At 41.3% G+C, this 22160-nt stretch overlaps 1 protein-coding gene across 2 annotated transcripts in view; it reads right to left on the bottom strand.

Annotated features, from left to right (window-relative positions):
- The window catches only part of Btbd8 (BTB domain containing 8), a 70727-nt gene that overhangs the window by 38971 nt on the left and 9596 nt on the right, over positions 1–22160 (bottom strand). For both annotated transcript variants that reach the window (XM_076546932.1, XM_076546931.1), the window contains exons 3-5: positions 21018–21214; positions 15809–15926; positions 5419–5508 (exon numbers count right to left, since the gene is read on the bottom strand). In XM_076546932.1, the coding sequence (XP_076403047.1) occupies positions 5419–5508; positions 15809–15926; positions 21018–21214 (405 nt within the window). The remainder of the gene's footprint in view (positions 1–5418; positions 5509–15808; positions 15927–21017; positions 21215–22160) is intronic.

The following is a 22160-nucleotide window of genomic DNA, read 5'->3' as shown; positions in this document are numbered from 1 at the left end:
CAAAATTAAGCAAGTTTTCCAAGGTCTTATCACCGTCTGCCTTTATAGACTGTGTGTGTGTGTGTGTGTGTGTGTGTGTGTGTGTGTGTGTGTGTGTGTATAAAATGTTTGGCAAACAGTGGATAAATGGCTTATTAGGACATATACAGAGGAACCCAAACCTTCCTCTAAAACCTTCACAGCAAGAGAGTTAAAAATATGTAACTATTTAATAAATATTTGCTGGCCTCTGCTTTGCCTATATACTAGCTTGTGATAATTCAAAGCTCTGCATCTTTGATACTCAGAAAAATGTGAAACGTACATTTTCTCACTTGCAGAGTGATAAGACTTCAGCCTTAGAACATGCCAGTCATTATCATCTATAGTTTGTGAGCCTCAAACTCTAGCACAGTTCCTACAACACATCTTGGCTGTGTGTTTATCCGGGCTTTTCAAGAGCCCGACATAGTAACATTCATAGAGATTTATGGTGATATTGTGTTCCCCAAAATATTGTGCACCCTAATAAACTTATCTGGGGTCACAGAACAGAACAGCCACTAGATACAGAGGCTAGAAAATGGTGGCACTCACGCCTTTAATCCTAGCATTCCAGAGGAGAAATCCCTCTGGATCTCTGTGAGTTCAAGGCCACACTGGAAACAGCCAGGCATGGTGACACACACCTTTAATTCCAAGAAGTGAGCCTTTAATCCCAGGGAGTGATGGCAGAAAGCAGAAAGATATCTAAGGCGTGAAGACCAGAAACTAGCAGCATTTGGCTGGTTAAGCTTTTAGGCTTCTAGCACAGTTCAGCTGAGATTCATTCTGGATGAGGACTGAGAGGCTTCTAGTCTGAGGAACTGGCAAGGTGAGGTGACTGTGGCTTGTTCTGCTTCTCTGATCTTCCAGCATTCACCCAAATACCTGGCTCTGGGTTTGATTTCATTAATAAGACTTGTTAAGATTCACACTAAAATACAGTTCAGTGGCATGCTTAAGTAAAAGACAGTGAATACATACAAACAAAGAAACCTTACTGAAAACAAGCAGTAAAATCTACACACTGGCGCCTGCAGCCACAGAGCAGCTGGGTGACTTTCCTGCTGTCCCCAGACGCTTTGCTACTGTGCTCATGCTCCTATGATGGAGCTCATTTGTATTTATTATCAAGTGTTTACAAAGACAGGATCAACTGACCTAGAATAACAACAAATTAGTCAAATAGCCCAGCTTAAGTGAACAGATTTAAAGCACTTTCCAGCTTAAATGTAACCAGATAAATACTGTAGAAGACAAGAACATTAGTGTACTCAGTTACAAGAACCAATGAAAACATAGGTCTCAGGTCAGACTAATCACCATCTGAACTCTATGCTTTTTAAGGTTTCAAGTTCCTGCATGTGAGAGATGGGATAACAGAGGAACTTTATTCTCCCACCTGTCTGTTCATTGTCAACTCTTTGTGCACATTATTTATTAAGTAGCAGGCTGCATTCTAGACTTCGAGGCTTACAGTCTAAGGCAGTGGTTCTCAACCTTCCCAGTCCTGTGACACTTTAAGACAGTTTCTCCCCCACTTTGAAATGACTCCCCCAACCATGAAATTGCTACTTCATAACTCTAATTTTGCTACTGTTATGAACTGTAATGTAAATATCTGAATTTTCCAATAGTCTTTTGGGTTTGTGACCCACATGTTGAGAACCATGGTCTAAGGGAAGGACATGGATAATAAATACACAAAAAAATTTCATATAGTTATATACATATACATACTTACATATATATGTACACACACACACACACACACACACACACACACACACACACACACACACACACAAACGGGCTGGAAAGATCATTAAGAGCAGTTAAGGTCACTGGCTGCTCTTCCAGAGGACCAGGGTTCAATTTTCAGTACCTACATGACAGCTCACAACCTTCTATAACTCCAGTCGAGGGCATCCAATACTCTCTCTGACCTCCTTGGACACTGCATGCATGTGGTGCACAGACATACAGGCGGGCAAAGCATTCATACACATAGAAAGAAATAAACTGAATACACAATACATACGAGGACACACCAGAAAGTGGAAAGTGTCATGAGGACACCACCACAGAGTGACAGAAAAGGGCACCGAGAAGTCGGGGTATAGCTACCTGAAGGGTAGGCCCCATGTCCAGCAGCAGAAATGAACTCAATGGTATTTCTATAGACATTTTGTCTGATATTGCTTTGTATGGGCATTTTTTTTTTTGTCTTACTGCTCTTTTGCTTGTAAATAGCTTCTGATTTTGTGTTTTTATAGGTCTTGTTTTTGTGTGTCTGTTTCTTGTGTGTGAGGTTTTTTTTGTTTTGTTTTATTTTGGGTTTTGGTTTGTTTTCTAAAGGGGTGGAGAAGGAGGCATGAAGTTGGGTGGGTAGGGAAGTGGGGAGGATCTGGGAGAAATTGGGGGGGGAACTGTTTAGAATATATTGTATGGAAAAACTTTTTTCCATTAAAAAACACTTATAATAAGAATCAATAAATGTGATTCATATTCCATGTAATCATGTAAACCTGGAAAGACATCTAACTTCTCTGGTCTTACGTCTACTCATTTCAATATGTGAATCCACCTTCTCCACTGCTGGTGGACATATCAGAAGTGCAGCAGGTGGCAACTGAAGTTCAGGTGTCAATCCACCAAGAGGAAAATCTCTGATGGATCAACCTTGTTTTAGGCAAGGCCACGAGACTACAGACTCCGAAATATCATTTGCTTCTGCTGTACCTTTGGTATCTGATATGATGTATCTGGAGTGGGAAATCCTGCGCCTCCTGTATTGTAGTGTGTTTATCTCATAGATATATTCCATCTAGTAGGCATTTAAATCCATGGATGATGATTTATCCTTAAGCTGTATAATTCTGATGAATAGAAATAATCCTAGGGTATGTTTCATAAATAGGCCTATTGTTCCACGAGGATTGTGAGATACTTAGGGCCTGCTTTATATCACAGCTCAGGCTGATGTAGGAAAATAGTTGAATTTCCCCAGCTGTCAAGACAGCTGTATACTATTAGCTGATATAAAGCTTCAAAGTAACTTTAGATTAGACCAGGTGCCTTGCTAATGATTTTTAAGATAAATTGTTCCCAGGAAAAGCAGTCCAGTTCACAAAAACATAGAGCCAGCTGTCTGATTTGTTGAACCAAGGTTATAGGTACAAAGTAACCTAATTGCTATGCCAGTTTTTGTTGCTAGGCCTGGCTGATAACATAGGACAGTAATTAACTGCACAAATTCCTAATCTCAGTACTTCATAGCCCTGAGAAAGAGTTCTAAGTTTCCTTTTTTATGGTCTAAAGTTACACACAGGACAGACAAATATATTTCAAGATTTAAAATGCTTTTAGTGTCACTGTGCCTTAGAGAGTGCCAAAGTGAGCTGATATTAAGAGAATTAAGGTAAACCTGAGTTCCAACCAAAGCATTTAAGACACAGCTCTCTCTATAAACACTCCCAGTCCGACAGAGCCCAGCATTTACAACTAATCACAAAATGTTAGTTTAAAATGTTATTACACTCAGAAATACATGATGTAGTACACAATTTCCTTATTTTTCTTAGACTCCTCAATAGTTCAATTTTATAATTCCTTTAAAATCCTTTGTAAGACAATCTCTCCAGTTAGATAACAATGACTAGTTCTTTCTTTGCAGTTGCGGCTGCAAATTACAGCCCCACCAATTAGGAAGCTGAGATTTATTACATGTGTATTGTTGGGATGACTCTGATTCTTATCATTTACTTAAGAAATGGAATGTGACCTTAAAATGTAACTCCTATATTCATCATGAGAGGGTCAGTTGGGTATATATAGCTGTGAAAGACAAAGAGATCTAGAACCAATGTGAGAGAATAAGGGGAACCAACATGAGAGAATAAAGGGGAGCCAATATGAGGGAATAAAGAGAGAAGTATCAGAACATGTACAAATTCATTCTATTCCTTAAAAAGCCTCAGATAAGAAGCCCTAAGTTTCCCTAAGCTGTAGCTTTCTCTTTGAGCCCTGTCTGCAGCCTTGGAGCTGGTTTCTCGGGCTACAATACTCTACCTCAAAGGATGACTGGCGTGGTGAATGTGGAGGAAACTCAGAAAGCACGAATGCAATTATTACACATTGGCTGAGGGCAGAGAAGAACAAAGACATACGTGATATGTGCCAGCTGGTTAAAACTGTCACCAACTTACACAAAATTTTAAGATTTGTTACAGGAAAACAATTAGACACACTCTATAAATTACTCTCTTTTGCTGAGGAATCCCTTAATCGATATAGTTCTTTGAATCTGAGCAACAAAAAACCATGTCATTTTAAATGAACGTCAAAAAGTTGGTTCAGTAGGTAAAGCCCTTGCCATGCAAAGTGAAGACCTGAGTTTGAACCCCTGAACTCACTGCAGGAGGCAAGAATGGGCTCCTAAAAGTTGTTCTCTAACCTCCACACATATGCTGTGGTCTTACATGTACACACACACACACACACACACACACACACACACACACACACTAAATGTAGAAAAAAGGCTTTAAAAAGTTGAATTCTGAATCAAACTAGTATTATTCCTTAATTTGAATTCTCACTGAATTCAGTTTTCATAGAATATATTGACAGTTTTTTAAAAAAGGCAGATGTCTATACTATATAAAACAGACCCAGCCAATTTCCAAAATTAACACAAAAGCAGCTACCCTTAAGACCATCACACTGAAAAGATCTGTCTTCTGCTACCTCAACCTTTCCTACACTCAGAGGGCATTTTAAATTCATCTCAAAGAAAGAGATCTCATCAGTATGATATACAGATCTTTCAAGTTGTTTTAAGATTTTTTATTTATGTGTCTATGTGTGCTGGTGCCCACGGAGTCCAGAAGAGGACATCAGATTCCTGGAACTGGAGCCACACACATCTGAGAGCTGTCAACATGGACAAATTCAAATGTTGATGCTCCAACCTTCAGCATGTGGCAATGAAGCTACTAAGGAAATAAATAAGCTAAAGTTATGCCAGAGGATGGAGCCTAGGTAGAACAGGATTAGTGCTCTTAAGAGACACACAAATAGCAAAAGCCATGTGAGATGCAGAGAGTGGTTGTCCACAAGCCCTGGCAGACATCAGCTTTATTAACATCTTGAACCTTCAGTCCACAGAACTGTGAGAACATGGGTTTGTGTTATTTCAGCCACTCAATTCTGGTATTCTGTTACAGTGCCTGAGCAGATCCATACAAGATCTCTACCATTAAATGCTCTCTACTGCCTTTTGTTTCGGAAAATGTCACTTGTTGAGTTCTCCTGAGCACACAGGAGTGAGTGCTTTCTGTGTCCTCTGTAATCGAGTCCAGCCACACCACCTCGCAGAACATCACACTCACTTACCCTTGAAGAGTAACACACTCTTGGGAGCTTTCAGCCCAGCAGCCGCTCAGCATGGCAGCAAAATAACCAGACCTGGCACTTAAAATGGCCCTGAAGAAAGAGGAGGAAAGCAGGTGAGCATTCACATACTGTGCAAGCGGGCTTCTTATCAACCTTTCATTTCAACCTGTCTCAACACAACCTATCTGTCTTGTTTGCATTCATTGATAGAATTCCTGTAACAAAATTATAAACAGTTATATCTAAACATTTTTTCTGTTTAAAACATTAACTCAAGTCAAGCTTGAGAGCACATGCCTGTAATCCTACACTTGAAAAGCTGAGGCAGGAGGATCAAAATCTACTTGAGCAATCTCATGAGACCCTGTCTCAAAATACAAAACCAACAAACAAACTGAGTAAAACACTAGTTACAGTGCCTTTATTATCACTTACACACTTCCTCCTGAAAGCTCTTTATACTTACAAGACTAAGAAAATAAGCCATTTACAAATGGAGAAATAAAGAACAAAGATGTACTTACTAACTTTCATGAACATTATTAAGAAATAGACAAGGGTCAGGCGGTGGCGGTGCACGTCTTTAATCCCAGCACTCAGGAAGCAGACACAGGCAGATCTTTGTGAGTTTAAGGCCAACCTGGTCTACACAGTGAGTTCTAGGACAGGCTCCAAAGCCACACAGAGAAACCCAGTCTCAAAAAAAAAAAAAAAAAAAGAAAAAAGAAAAAGAAAAAGACAAGCTGAAGAGACGGTTCATTGGTTGAGAGCACTGGCTTCTCTTGTAGCAGCCCCAAATTAGGTTCCCAAACCTACAAGGCAGCTGACAACCGTCCACAGCTCCAGTTTCAGGGCATCCAAAATCCTCTTATGTGGGCACTAGGCACACATATGGTGCCCATAAACACATATAGGCCAAACACTCATACACATAAAAATAAAAATAAATTTTACAAAAAAAGGAAAGATGTGGAAATTTGTCAATGATTTTTTAAGAGAAACTTTTCAATAGAGGTTCTGAGATCTGGCTTAGAATTCACTACAGTTGTGTTTGGTAAAAGCTGTATTCTAGGCCTGAGAAAATGACAGAAGAGAGATTTCTTTTTGCGTTTTTATGAGGTCTTCTCAAATAAAATATTAATCAATTATTTAATTCCGAATACTCAATGATTTTATCTGTACTGGGTTTTACTGCAGGTCTGAGAATGTGCACTGAGTAAGACATAGAGAACATTGTTAACTCTGGTGGGGGATGGGCTGGAGTGGAGAGAGGGAGGGGCGGGCACGCTGTCAATGGCTTACTCGCACACATGCATGCATATGCACACATGTGTAAACGTACTAGGAAATAAGCATGTGTTAAAGGCATCTGTAGGACTACTGTGGCAGGTGGTGTCCTGGCAGTCTTCACAGGCTTGATGGGCACTATTACAACTTGGCACATTAGAAAGGAGTTTTGGTAGACAAAACCAGGATTCAAGTTTGAATCCTCAAACTCTAGGATGAAGAGGTCAGGAAACAAACATGTCCTTGTAATGACAGCTTTGAATCAGTTAATACCTGACCACAACAAAGTGATCAAGTCTACTTGCCATCCAAAAGCAAGGGAAATCCTGTCTATATTAAAATAGCACCACCCGAGAGTCACATGCCGGTGCTGGATAGTTTTATGTCACTGTGACACAAGCTAGAGTCACTGGACAAGACAGAACCTCAATTGAGAAAATGTCTCTTTAAGACTGGGCTGCAGGCAGGCCTGCAGGGCATTTTCTTAATTAGTGATCAATGGGCTAGGGCCCAGCATAAATGTGAGTGGTGCCACCCCTGGGTAGGTGAGCCATGGTGAGCAAGTCAGTACTCGGCTCCCCTCCATGGCCTCTGTGTCAGCTCCTGTCTTCCAGGTTCCTGCTCTGCTTGAGTTCCTGTCCTGATCCCTTCAATGACAGACAATGATGTGGAAGTGTAAGCCAAAGAAACCCTTTCCTCCCCAAGTTGCTTTGGTCATGGTGTCTCATTACAGAAATAGAAACATTAACTAGGACACAGGTCACAGTATAAATTTTTGGTAAAATGTCAAGAAATAATCCAGAAATAAAACCGCAAACTGCATATTAGTGAAGAGGGGAGGTTAAAAAAATTCCACTTATACTAGTATGGAAAAGGTTCCAAAACATAGAGCAAATGTGGGGGGGGGGACCCATATAAAGCTTCTATACTAAACTTACACAGAACATTACAGACAAATTCAGAATGACCTAATAGAGAGCAAAAGTCCACCCACTGATTTGACTTTTTATCTTATTTCTGGATTTGCCAAGTGTTTTCAGTACACACACACACACACACACACACACACACACACACACACACACACACACGAAACATATACCTCAAACAAGCACCAAGAAAAAACCGGAAGGCATAATTTCAAACACCACAATGTCACTTACTAGAAACCAGTAGTCATCCAGACACCTCACACCACTACAGAAAACAGCTAAAAATAGAACCACCACTAAACGTACAAGTTAATATTATAAAATCTTCAAGGAAAGGAAAACACAGGTGAAAATCTTTTAACTTTGGAGTAGACAGTGGTTTTTTAATATGTTATTTATCTTTATTTTATGTGTATAAGCACTTTGCTTACATGTATGTGAGAGGGGGGGCATCGATCACCTGGGACTGAAGTCCCAGAGGGCTGTGGGCCACCACTGAGCCATCTCTGCAGCCATGGACAGAGATTTCTCAGAGGACAAAAAGCACAATACGGAACTCTTCCAAGTACATTAGCATATTCACCAAGACAGACATTCTGTGCCGTCAGAATAACCTCCATATTTAACTGAAATAATGAATGTGCTAGGACTGCAAGGGATTGAACTAGAACTCAGTAATGGAGATGCAGTGAAAACTCCCTAGTGTTTGACAGTTAAACACACTTTATACAACACATTGGTAAAGAACTTTCAAAAAATTAGGAAATACATCTTTAATTTAAAGAAAGAAAAATACATCACCGGACCCAGTGGCGCACACCTTTAGTCCTAGCACTCAAAGGAAAAGCAGGTGGGGATCTCTGTGAGTTCTAGGTCAGCCAAGGCTACACAGTGAAACCTTCTCAGGAACCTACCACAGTCTGTGGCACTCGGCTGAAGCATTGCTCAGAAAACCTTTAGCTTTTAAATTCCTTCTCAGAAAAAGGACGGCTCAGTGTGTAAATGCTTGGTGTGCACACGTAAGGGCCTGAGTCTGAATCACCAGCACTCACACTGTCTGGAGAGATGGCTCAATGGTTAAGAGCACTGGCTGCTGTCCTAGAGGACCCAGGTTTGATTCTTACCACCCACACGGTGGCTCACAAACATCTGAGACTTCAGTTCCAAAGGATCTGATACCTTCTTCTCACCAGACATGATGGAGCACACCTGTAACCCCAGCCTTAGAGGCATAGGGAGATGGAGACAGGTAGATTTTAGGGGTTACTAGCCAGCCAGTCTACTTGAAAGTTCCAGATTCAGTGAGAGACCTTGTCTCAAAATACAAGGTGGCGGGCCTACAAGATGGCTCCGTGGGTAAAGGCACTTGTTACCAAACCTGATGGCCTGAATTCCATCTCTGGGACTCACATGGTGGAAGGAGGGAACTGCCTCCCACAGACTGTCCTCTGATCTCCACCAACATGCCATGGCATGCATGCATGCATGTACACATGGAAAATAAATGTACTTTTAAAGAATATAAGGTAGGCAGCAACAGAGGAAGATTACTTGAGGTTGACCTCCAAAACTGTACCTACAGGAAGCACACTTGTAACAAAATGAAACACACACACACACACACACACACACACACACACACACACACACACACACACGGAAAGAAGAAAAAAGACTCATAGGTTCCTATCCATGGTCTAAGAAATACAGGAGCCAGGCATGGAGCACACGCCTCTAATCCAAGCACTGGGAAGGCAGACAGGAAGAGAGTGCAAGGCTGCCAGTCTGGTCTACACAGACAATTCCAGCCAAGACTATCTTAAAAAAATAGAAGAAAACAAAAAGCATAAAGTACGACAAAGGCAGAGTCTTTAAAGTCTGACTGAGTCTGTTGAACAGATTACACGCATTACAGTTTATGATTCCTTCCTAAAGACAGAAAGACAAATGGCAAGAGCTTTAATTTATGAGATGTTTGTAGTAACGTGGTGATATTTTGTTCGTGATCTAACAAATAAAGCTTGCCTGAAGATCAGAGTGCAGAGCTAAACCACTAGTTAGCCATAGAGGCCAGGCAGTGGTGGCTCACACCTTTAATCCCAGCCCTCGGGAAGCAGAGGCAGGCAGATCTGAATTCGAGGCCAACCTGGTTTCCAGGACAGTCACAGCTACACAGAGAAACTCCATTTCTCAAAAAACCAAAACAACAACAACAACAAACAGCGCACTGGCTTGTCTTCCAGGACAAGTCCGCTCAGCAGCCTCCCTGACTACACTAATCTCACTGAATTTAATGTGTGCACTCGGTTCTGTTCCGTGCTTCATTCCTTTTCCTCAGCCACACCCACAGTCTGTGCATGCTCATCCAACAACTGCTGCAGGGTATTTTTTGAGAGAGGCTTCACTAAGTTTCTCAGGTTTATCTGAACTGATTGGCTGGGATTGCAAACACTTGGTGACCCTCCTGCCTCAGCCACCTGAGTGCTGGAATTAGATGTGCACCACCATGCCCAATTCACTGAGAAACTCCTCATGAACGACACCATTAGAATTCTGACAGTCCATCTACAGTTTCTCTCGCTAAGCCTAATCGTAAAGACCATAAATACACAGCATGTGTCTCGACTTACATGGGGACATTCCCGGAGCGTGCATCCCTTCAACCACTGACTGTAACTCACATACAGCCCCGGTAACAGCACTCTGGAATCTAAACCACACTAATCCTGAGGCCACCTTCTCATAAATCATTCTTGCCAGCGCTTGAGCATAGTGGAGATAAGAAAGGTGACTTTGAATCTGTGAGCCAGGCTTTTCTGATGGGTGACTCTGCTTGGGCAATTCCCAAAAGCCTTGTGAGGACTTCCCCAGACATACACAGCAGCCTAAGTGCACGCAGTCCATTCCCTTCCTCCACGGTCAAATCAGCACTGGAGCCCAGCAGCCCTCAGGGGGCTCTGGCTTCCTCCCTATGTTCTCTCATATTTACTGTACATGTTTCCTACAATCTAATCTAATCCTGTGTCTGCATCACAAGATTTAACTCTCTCGGCATGCTAGCTCTTTCCAGAGAAAGCATTAAGAGCGTCTAAGGATTAAGTGATTGCTCTGACCTTAAAATAGAAACTTAGAAAAGATTCCTTTTTAATTAGGACATCTGCCTCCGGTTAAAAAGTAATGCCATGGATGGTATGGCATATTAAGAATCTTTGATGCATCCTTTTTATTTTCCAACATGTCAAAAACTATTTTCTTCTTCTGACTAAATTTAATTTCAACTGGCAGTGCTGCTTCCGGCCCTGTCCAGATGCCCCAGTTTCCCCTGCTGCCGCTTTGTGCCACGCTGCTCAGTGTTTCCCAGGGTCAGCTGAACTAGATTCACTATTCCAGGCAGAACAATGGCCTGGATTACTCAGAAAACGGCTCTAGAGGAGATAACTTCTAAGTGTTCTTGCTTGAAGGGACACATGACCGACTAAGGACCAAACGCAGAACAGTGGAGAAACATTTTCTAAAGATGTCACCATTATGCTCTCTAATTCTTGACAGATATTTTAGAGAATGTCGTTTGATTGTGGCTTTCATGGAACTAGCCATTTTAAGTTAAATTGTAAAGTGTAACAAATGTCCAACTGCCGATACAGTAAGGCCAAATTCACAGCTGATCAATGAAAACTATCAGGATTTTAAAACAAGCTGCATACACCACAGACACTTTACCTGAAATGAATGCACAGGACGGAGAACGCAGCTCAGTGGCTGAGCTCTGGGCTCTGTCCACAGCACCTCAAGTGCCTTCACTTACTCACCTTTCACAAGGTCAATCTTTCCTTAAAAATGAGGATTTACTAACCAGCGCCTCTTTTTTCTTTCGAGAATAAAACATGTATGCATCATGATTTCTAGCTCCCATTTCTCTAACGTGAAGAAAGGGATCCAAACTGTGGTGAGTTCATCTGGGTGTACCACTTTGTTACATCTCAGAACCTGTCTTCCCTGTTTCCACTAAATTCAAGAGCAACTTTAAGTGCCCCTTCCCTAAGTATCTTTTCAAAGCATCCACACTGATGTTACTGGAAAGAAGAACTTTTTTTGTATTTTACATATTGTTGGAGTATACAGTATTCATTAATTTATGTCATCAAATTGATAAATCCAAATGGGACGGGCGTACTGAGAATAAACCCAAGTGATTTTTGGAAGGTACAAACTTAAGGCAGAAGTAAGGTGTAGTAGGAAAACAATCTCCTGGGCATGTGCGTTCAGCTGACTGTAGGCAGCAAGGTTCCCAGAGGGCCCCTGGGGAGCTTGAGCAGGGCTCAGCTAAGACCCTCTAGTCTGAGTATCTTGTTTGTTTCCGGCACCGGGTACCTCTTTTTGCCTTTAGTTTCCCCTTTAGAACCTCCAAGGCTAGTGGGACCAAGGGATTTTACCTCTTTCCCTAAGTTATTATTTTAAGACAATCTACCAATAATAAAGTAATACTAAGATGTTAATCACCTCCTTTCGTACAGTAATATGAAATCTTATAATTATTTCATTAAGTATATGTGTCATTAAGTATAAATCCTATAAAGACGGGGATAGCAAATTTATTCTGTGAAAAGCCAGACAGTAAATATCTTAGGCTTACATGTCCACCTTACATCTTCTTTGTCTTGTCTCATACTTGTAGTTTGCTGACTCCTGCAGTGGGGGAGGTGTACCAGACAATACCGAACTTCTCCAGATATCTAAAGTGTAGAGCAACTAACATTTGCTTTCAAAGTGTTATAGTATGCCAGCCACATGCAGGTATGCTTTGTGTGATTACCTGATTGAATTCACACATCCTCTTATTCTATACTATTATTATTACTTTTACAAATTAAGAAATTGAGAAATCTCTGCATTATTAATAAGTGCTTACATCAGAATACAAATTCAGATAGACCCAACTTACTAAGGCTCACCACTTCTGAAAAAGCTTTCAGCTAATGTACCCAAAGATGCACAGACAGTGGCCTGGTCCAGAGTAGTATGCTGACCCTGTGGTGCTATGCAGTTTATTAACCTTAAATAAGACTGGACAACATCACGATCCAACAACGAATCTCTAGTATTGTACACTAAACACTGATAGGAAGAAAATATCAGACCCTGAGTGTCATGAAACTAAAATTAGGAATCACTACCTTGCTTTTTCAATAAGGCAACAGAATCTTAATTATGTGACTCAGAAATAATCTTTAAAATGTAGCCATCAATTTATCTGACTAAACATTAAAATAAATGACATTTTAAAATGGGAGGTCAGGAACAGAGTGGCTGTAGTTTGGAGGTAGCTTCAAGGTGACAGGAGGAAATAGGAGCACATAGAAATACTCAATATGGAGATGGGATTCTTCTGGTCATCAGTGAAACTGAGACAGGGAGCTGATGCTACAGAGTTCCGCAATGAGAAGCAGTGTGTTACTTAACACTGAATATTGTCAGAAAGATAGAACATAACTAACAAATGAGACCCTAGGAGGCTACCAGACTTGTATTTTACATCACTTCCTACCCCTGAATAAAAAAACTCTCTTCACTTCTGATTGGGACAGAAGTATTGGGTATAAATAAGGACAGATAAAAATATGGCCAGTACACAAATATGTGATTTCTGAACTACTTGTCTCAAATATTTGAATATAAAAACATTTCTATGAACTAAACAGAAATGTTCAAATTTGAGCTGGGAAGACAACATGATTCAGAATTCCTATCATGATATGCAAAACAAAGTAGGAAACAAGTCAGATTTTAAAACATATCCTTAGCAAGTGCTTTTCTATTAATTCAAATTTCCTTCTGTTACATGGACAAACCACACCATAAATGAAAACCATGTTATAAAGTTTATTTTCTAGGGTATGGAGAGATGGCTCAGAGGTTAAGAGCACTTGTTGCTCTTCCAGAGGACCGGAGTTCAGTTCTTAGTGCCCACATGGTGGCTCACAGACCTAATGTTCTAGCTCAGCTCCTGGATGACCTTGGTCCACTCAGCAGTGCACATGGGGACCACCTGCAAGCACTGAGAACAAGCTGCAAAGGGCCAGGGGCTCCGCCCCTCCCCTCTGTCAGGAAGAGCTTCAGGAGGCCAGGGGCTCCGCCCCTCCCCTCTGTCAGGAAGAGCTTCAGGGGGCCAGGGGCTCCGCCCCTCCCCTCTGTCAGGAAGAGCTTCAGGGGGCCAGGGGCTCCGCCTCTCCCCTCTGTCAGGAAGAGCTTCAGGGGGCCAGGGGCTCTGCCCCTCCCCTCTGTCAGGAAGAGCTCCAGGAGTCCACAAGGCCGCAAGAAAACACGGGGTACAAAGTGAAGTCAAATGTAAAAGTGTTGGCAAAAGACAGACAGACAACAGACACACAAGAATGCATGTGCACACACACACCATGGTTTAGGAAGCACATACCTATGACATGGCAAGCATATGGCCTAATAATCTCTATCAAGTTCTGCATTTTGGCATAATAACAAATCCTCTGACTGAAATCCTCAACCTCAAGAGAGAGTTCCTATTTCCTCATGCCTTATATACCTTGCTGTGTCCTGCCATCTTACTTCCTCTCTCCGCCCAGCTACATCACTTCCTCTTTCTGTCCAGCTCTATCACTTCCTCTTTCTGCCCAGCTCTATCACTTCCTGTCTGTCTGTATAGACCTCCAGACCTCTACAGTTAACTAGTGTTGGGATTAAAAGTGTGTGCCACCACACCTGGCTCTGTTCCCAGTGTGGCCTTGAACTCACAGAGATCCGGATGAATCTCTGTCTCCCAAGTGCTAGGATTAAAGGCGTGTGCTACCACTGCCTGACCTCTATGTTTAATAAAGTGGCTGGCTTTTTCCTTTGATCCCCAGGCAAGCTTTATTTGTTAGATCACAAATAAAATATCACCACAGGAAACATAAAATTCTGAGTATGACTAATCCATTCAAAATGGCGATTTGGAGTTAGTGTGTTGCTGCCAATTAGCTGGCAAGTCAACAGGATTTCTGAGTTTGGTAGATATTCCTGTATTCTAAAACTACTGCCATGGGCTACTGAGCCTTCAACACTGCTTCTTGGGCTGAGGGTGCTTACTGGATAAAGTGCTTGCCATACAAGTATAAGGACTAAGGTTTCTGAACCCCAGAACCAAGGGAAAGCCAGGCAGCCGTAGCTGCCGTCTCCAATGCCAGCACTTCCGAGGCAGAGAGAGCGGTTCCGGGAGACCAGCTACACCTGACAAGTTTTAGGTTCAGCCAGAAAACTCCGACTCAGAGTAGAAAGTGATCTCAATGTGGGCTTCCACATGCATGTGTACATGTGTGGAGTAACTACACATACATGTGCACCCTAACATGTGCAAACATATGCGTGCGCACGCGTGCACACACACCCCACTACAAAGTCTGCTTTGTCCTCAGTAGGAACACACAGGAACTTCTTATCAATCTTTCCTGTCTGAAATGGAGGGAAGAACTGTCTGGCCTCTCAGGCTTCGGGTTGATTCTAGCCCACAGTTGAGACCTGGCAATGTTTCTTTCCCTCCAGTCTCAACAGATAATCTGTTTTTCTTGTTAATTTTTTTCTTCTTTCAAGCAGATTTTAGCTACTTAACAATGAAAAATCCTGGCCAAAACAGAGAGCAGAGTTTAATTTGAAACCTAAAAAGCCTGGACTATCTAAGCAATCTAGTCTAAAACACGAAGTTTTTCAAAAGTACAAGGAAACATCAGATCTCCTACCCAATGCTATTCATAAACATCCTCTATTTAGAATCACAGAATTTGAGCCAAAATGCATTCATATATGCTGTTCATGTAGAAATTATATCTATTACTATAAAGCCTACAAAATAAAAACTGCTTTTAAATACATTTTCTGTGACAGTCGATTTTAAACCTATTTTAGGCAGGATATTTTCTTCTGATTAAATCTTAGCTTCATGTGGATTTGAGCAGATTTACTCGGGCTGAAACTTGCATATGTGTGAGCCTGTAGGCACAAGGCCTGTGTGATGGCTGACCTCTCCACTGCCAGATTCTGACCCTGAGCAGCTACTGTGGAGCCCTGTGGTCTGCAGGAACTGTGGCTTGAAAAGCACTGAGGCAGGAAAGGACACCACTTTTCTCTGACCCAACACCACAACACCAATCAATCAATGTCTTTACCTGTGAGCTCTGAAACTCTTCCCATCAGCACAAATATCGATGTCGGGACAACACTGTTTCATGTAAAGCTTCAACAAATCTTCTCCTAATTCAGATGCAGGTTCCAGGTCATAATTATCTTTAAAAGAGAAGACAAAAAATAGCTTCTTTAATACTATAAACATCACTAAATTTCACTAATGCTTGCAAGTAGCTTTCTTCACAATTATCTCAATTCAAAATAAAGTAAAAAATTTCAAATCATTTCTATTTCCTACTTTGAAATATGTATTAATTAAATACTAATATACCTTAAATATAAACCTTAAAATATAGTTAGATTCAAATATATTTACTATATGACAAAAATGAATTTACTTCATGAATAATTGAATTAGCAAGAGCAATTTCTGCAGTACTGATATTATTTTTTCATACTCAGTTCCTGACCTCCTAAGCTATGGAGTGGACACAGACGGGCCTCCAGAGGTCCATCTGTAAAGGGCCTGGCATACAAGATGGTTCTCCTGGAGATACTGTGGTCACTGACGGGGTGGGAACAGGTGAGAGGTTCTCAAGTCACCTGAAATCAAGTGTCAGACCCTTGCTTCTCTTCCCCTTACCCATGTTGTTGTTAGAATTCTATGTTAAAACTGTCTGGCCCTGGGCCAGATCATGGATCAATAGGATTAACATACTAAAAATGTCCATCTTACCAAAAGCAATCTACAGATTCAATGAAATCCCCATCAAAATCCCAACACAATTCTTTACAGACCTTGAAAGAAGGAAAAACAAAAAATCTAGGATAGCTAAAACAATCCTGTACAATAAAAGAACTTCAGAGGTATCACCATCCCTGATTTCAAGCTCTACTAAAGAACTACAATAATAAAAACCTCCTGGTATTGGCATAAAAACAGATAGATGGATCAAATTGAAGACCTGGATGTAAATCCACACACCTATGGACACCTGATTTTTGACAAAGAAACCAAAATTATACAATGGAAAAAAGAGGCATCTTCAACAAATGGAGCTGGTCTAACTGGATATCAGCACGTAGAAGAATGTAAATAGATCCTTATCTATCACCCTGCACAAAACTCAAGTTCAAGTGCATCAAAGACCTCAATATAAATCTAGATACACTGAACCTGATAGAAGAGAAAGTGGGAAATAATCTTGAATGCACAGAACACCAATAGCACAGGCACTAAGATCGACAATTAATAAATGGGACCTCATGAAACTGAAAAGCTTCTGTAAGGCAAAGGACACCATCAATAGGACAAAACAGCAGCCTACAGAATGGGAAAAGTTCTTCACCAACCCCACCTCCAACAGAGGGCTCATTTCCAAATTATATAAAGAACTCAAGAAAATAGATATCAACAAACCAAATAATTGAATTAAAAAATGGGGTACAAATCTAAATAGAGAATTCTCAACAGAAGAATCTCCAATGGCTGAGAAACACTTAAGGAGATGTTGAATATTCTTAGTCATCAGGGAAATACAAACCAAAATGACTCTGAGATACGATCTCACACTTCAGAATGGCTAAAATAAAAAACACAAGCAACAGCTCATGCTGGAGAAGATGTGGAACAAGGGGAACACTCCTCCACTGTTGGTGGCAGTGCAAACTTGCATAACCACTTTGGAAGTCAGTGTGGTGGTTCCTCAGAAAATTAGGAATCAACCTACTACAAGACCCAGCTCTACTGCTCTTGGGCATACACGCAAAGGATGTTCAGTCATACCAAAGGGACCTTGCTCAACTATGTCCATAGCAGCTTTATTTGTAATCGCCAGAACTTGGAAACAACCTAGATGTCCCTCAGCCGAGGAATGGATAAAGAAAATATGGTACACTTACACAATGGAGTATTACTCAGCTGTTAAAAACAAGGACATCAGGAAATTTGAAGGCAAATTGATGGAACTGGAAAAAAAAATCATCCTAAGTGAGGTAACCCAGACTGAGAAAAACAAACATGGTATGTACTCACTCATAAATGGATATTAGCTGTAAAATAAAGGATAACTATGTTACAATCCACAGCCTCAGAGAGGCTAGGTAACAAAGAAGGTTCATGGGGGGCGGGGGACGACGACCCAGATCTCCCTGGGAAGGGAAAAATAGAGATTTCATGAGTGGACTAAGGGCAGGTCAGAATGGGAACATGAGCAATCAGGTTGGGCAGGGGGGATGAAGGCAGAGAGTACTGAAAGAGACTACCAGAAAGGGGGTGCATTTCAGGGTCAGGTTAAAAACTAGAGCAAGGGAATCTCCCAGTGTAACTAGAGTTTTCCTGCCTTGCCCACAGTCAGGACAAATCTCTATCACCCGCCAGTCCCACAGCCACTCAGACTCAACCAAGTAAACACAGAGACTTATATTGCTTACAAACTGTATGGCCATGGCAGGTTTCTTGCTAACTGTTCTTATAGCTTAAATTAATCCATTTCCATAAATCTATACCTTGCCACATGGCTTGTGGCTTACCGGCATCTTCACATGCTGCTTGTCCTGGCGGCGGTTGGCAGTGACTCTCTCCATCTTCCTGTTCTCTCAATTCTCCTGTTAGTCCCACCTACTTCCTGCCTGGCCACTGGCCAATCAGTGTTTTATTTATTGACCAATCAGAGCAATTTGAAATACAGACCATCTCACAGCATCCCAGGAATCTACAAGGAAGACCCTAGCTTAGACTCCGAACAATAGCAGATACGTAGTCTGAACTGAACATCACCTGTGGTCAGATTGGTACCTCGCCCAATGGTCATCAGAGAGGCATCATCCAGCAACTGATGGAAACAGATGCAGACCCACAGCCAAACATTAGGCAGAGTTAGGGGATTTGTCAAGTACTAAGCAAGAGCCTGGATCCACAAAACGAAGGGGCCTCCAGTCATTTCACAGATAGATCCTCAGTATCTCCAGCATTCATCTGCACACTGCTGACTTCACCTCCCATCAGTGTTTAGTTAAGGCTGGCATATTTACATGTGAGCTAAACATGGACTGACTCTTTTTTTCTTGTCAGTATTCCCTAAAAAACGCAGTTTAATAACCATTTACACTGTATTAGGAATTCTCAGTAATCTAGAAATGTGAACATACAGGAGGATGTAAATAGATTGTACACAAATCTACACCCTTTTATATCTTAGGGCATGTAAGCATCCACAGATTTTGGTATCCTGGGTGAGAGAAGGTCCTGGGACCAATCCTCTGTGAACTTTGGACAATCACAGAGTTATCTCTCCATACAACTCTAACTCCCATCTCTACCTGCATCCTAGCCCTTCCCGTCCCCACTACAGACAAATACACGCGTGTCCCACTTCTCTGCTCCCAGGCACAGTCAGTCATGGTCACTCTGATGGACTATTCTCTTAACGCAGCTTTGCTGCATTCGTTTGTGTTCTTCTTTGGGATTCAACTGAAAGGTGCTCCTGCAGGGCCTGACAGCACAGGCCCACACAGGCCCACACAGGCCTAGAATTCCTGCTAAAGGCAGGAAGACAGCAAGTATAAGGCTTGTATGGACTTCGGGATGAGTTCAAGGATAGCCTAAGCAACTTAGTGAGCCATTGTCTCAAAAAGCGTAACAAGGCTGGGGATACAGCTCAGGGTTAGACTTGCCTGGCAGTACAAACTCACAAAACAGATGAAAGACGTCACCCCCAGTGTGCACCTTTCTCTGAAGTGTGAGTTCAGGTTACACACGCTCTATTTGTACTCTCTGAGCACATGCACCTCATTCCACCGGTGCTGCCTACTCGGCTCAGGGCAGGAACACTGTTTTACTTTCGTGTGTTTAAGTACACAAAGCAGGCACGCAATTAAAGATGTAATAGACGACCAGAATGACAACTCAGGAATTAAGAGACAGACGAAAGACGCAGAGGTGGCAGGGCACATTTCTTTGGGGAAAATATCAAGTCATTAACAAGACTCTTAACTCAGTGTAGAGGGGATTATAGGATTTTCCCTGGCGTCATGGAGAAAGGGTCGAGGGGAATGAACCTTGGAAGAGCTCTCTATCGACAGGATGACTAGCTACCAGACATTCACTTGTCCCCTGTTCTGAGTGGCCTTGGTCCCTTATAATCTCTGGGTATAAAACAACACTATCAGCCGGTCTGTAAGCGGTTCTTAGGGTTCTGAGATTCTAGTATAAATGGGCCTCCTTCAAAATCAAGAATATTCATTTATTCATAATTAGGTATGGTGAATGTAATAAGCAAGAATTCTAACCAAGAGTCAATCAGTTTGGTTGTTATTCCTCACAAAATGCTAGTAATAAGATACTACATGATCATTTCATTTACACTAAATTCTTAGCATTTCTTAATTTGTTGTTGTTGTTGTTGTTTTATAGTGAAATTTCACTGCACAGGAAGGGTGATATGAGGCCTCTCTAGTGTCCCATGAATTTGATGGCAGCTACCTGGCACTAAGGTGCTCTATGAACAATATAAAGTCTACTCTATGATCCAAAGTCCTCAGGTTTCCTGTTGAAATGTTTGCCTATCTAATTAATTTCTTTTCTCCATCAATTAATAATTAACTCTCCAGGCTGGCCTCGAACTCAAGATCCTTCTGCCTCTGCCTCCTTCAGCAAATCCTACCGGTGCGCGCCACTACAACCGGCAATAATTAACTCTCAATCTGCAAGAATTCTGACATCTATTTCCACAAGAACAGTTACTCATTTTCAAGATGCAATACCATATGCACTGTAGTATTTATGTACAATGAACATTACACACAACTTACTTATATGTTTCTTAACCACTTAACACATAAAACTAGGCTACTATTTTTATTAGGTCATAATCTTTTTTGAAATGCCTCATGACAAAGTTTTCATGCTATGGCAACTTTTATGTTTCCTGGTAGTTTAAGGAATACATATGCTGTGTTAGAACTAGCTCTCAGCTAAAACTTCTCTTCTTATTGGAATAGACTAGAATGAGAAGCGCTAACACTGAGGCTGAAGTAGCTGGAAAGAAAATGTGGAATTGTATGTAAATACATTTGTCTCCAATGACTTGGAGAAATGATAAAGTGACCACAGTAGTGTTTTCCCTTTCTCCATGCTCATTAAAATAAACAACAGAAGAGAAGCTTTACAAGCATGCTTTTCTCTACTACATCAGAATATAATTAAATCTGTGGCTATAAAGTTTTTAAAAATCAAGCAAAATATCTCACCACTGGAAATAAAACTGCTGCCTCCACCAGTAATATCTTCTGGAATTTCATGCTTCCCAGAAGAACAAGTGGACGAATCTCCACAGTCCTGAAAGCTAACGTCAGGCTTTGTTTCTGGCATTACACTTTCCACTTTCATTTTTTTAAGAATTTCCTCTTCATAGTTTTTTATGCTTTTGTTTGATGAATATACAATCCTAAAAGGCAAAATATAAAATATTAATCAAAATAAAAGTGATTTTTTTTTTTTTGGTCTTTTTGTTTGAGACAGGGTCTCTTGTATCCCAGGCTGGTTTTGAACTCGCTATGTAGCATAGGATGACCTTTGAACTTCTGATCGTTCATGTGCTGGGGTGATAGGCATGTATCATCACATCCAGATTATGTGGTGTTGAAGATGTAGTACAGCATTTGCCTAACATGCTTGAGGTCCTACAAACAAACAAACAAACAAACAAACCCAGGGCTAGATGGCTTCATTGGTAAATTTTACCAAATTCTTAAAGATTAACACTAATCTTTCACAATTTTTTCCCCAAAAAGTAGAAGAGAAATATGTCCCAATTCATTCTCTACAGCCAGAATGACTGGTATAAAAGAAGACAAAAGTATTGTAGGAAAAAAGAAATAGGCCACTGTTCATTATTAGTATAAGAAAAACATCCTCAGCTGGGCCTGGTGGCACATGCCTTTAATCCCAGCACTTGGGAGGCAGAGGCAGGAGCATCTCTGTCAGTTCAAGGCCGGTCTAGTCTACAGAGCAACCTCCAAGACAGCTGGGACTACACAGAGAAACCCTGTCTCAAAAAGAAGAAGGGAAAGGAGAAGAAAACACCCTCAACAAAATAGTAGCACCATATAAAAGGATTATACAACATAGCCAAGGCAGATGTACTGCAGGGACTCAGGAGTAGTTCAAAGAAAATCAGATTTATACACTACGTAGACAGAATAAAGGACAAAATCCACATAGTAAGGCTGATACTTGGCACTAAATACCTACTTGAGGTTGATGTTGTGAGTTTAAAGTAGGTCTGGCTGGCATGATGAGGACTGGAGGCGTTAAAGGATACAGGAAGGACCTGAGGGGCTGGGAGCCAGCTCAGTGGGTAGAGTACCTGTCGCATGAAGATCTGAGTTCAG

This window comes from Peromyscus maniculatus, chromosome 10 (assembly GCF_049852395.1).
Source record: "Peromyscus maniculatus bairdii isolate BWxNUB_F1_BW_parent chromosome 10, HU_Pman_BW_mat_3.1, whole genome shotgun sequence".
NCBI lineage: Eukaryota > Metazoa > Chordata > Mammalia > Rodentia > Cricetidae > Peromyscus > Peromyscus maniculatus.
Note: the sequence above shows the minus strand (reverse complement) of the source record. Positions and strands in the feature narration are given on the sequence as shown.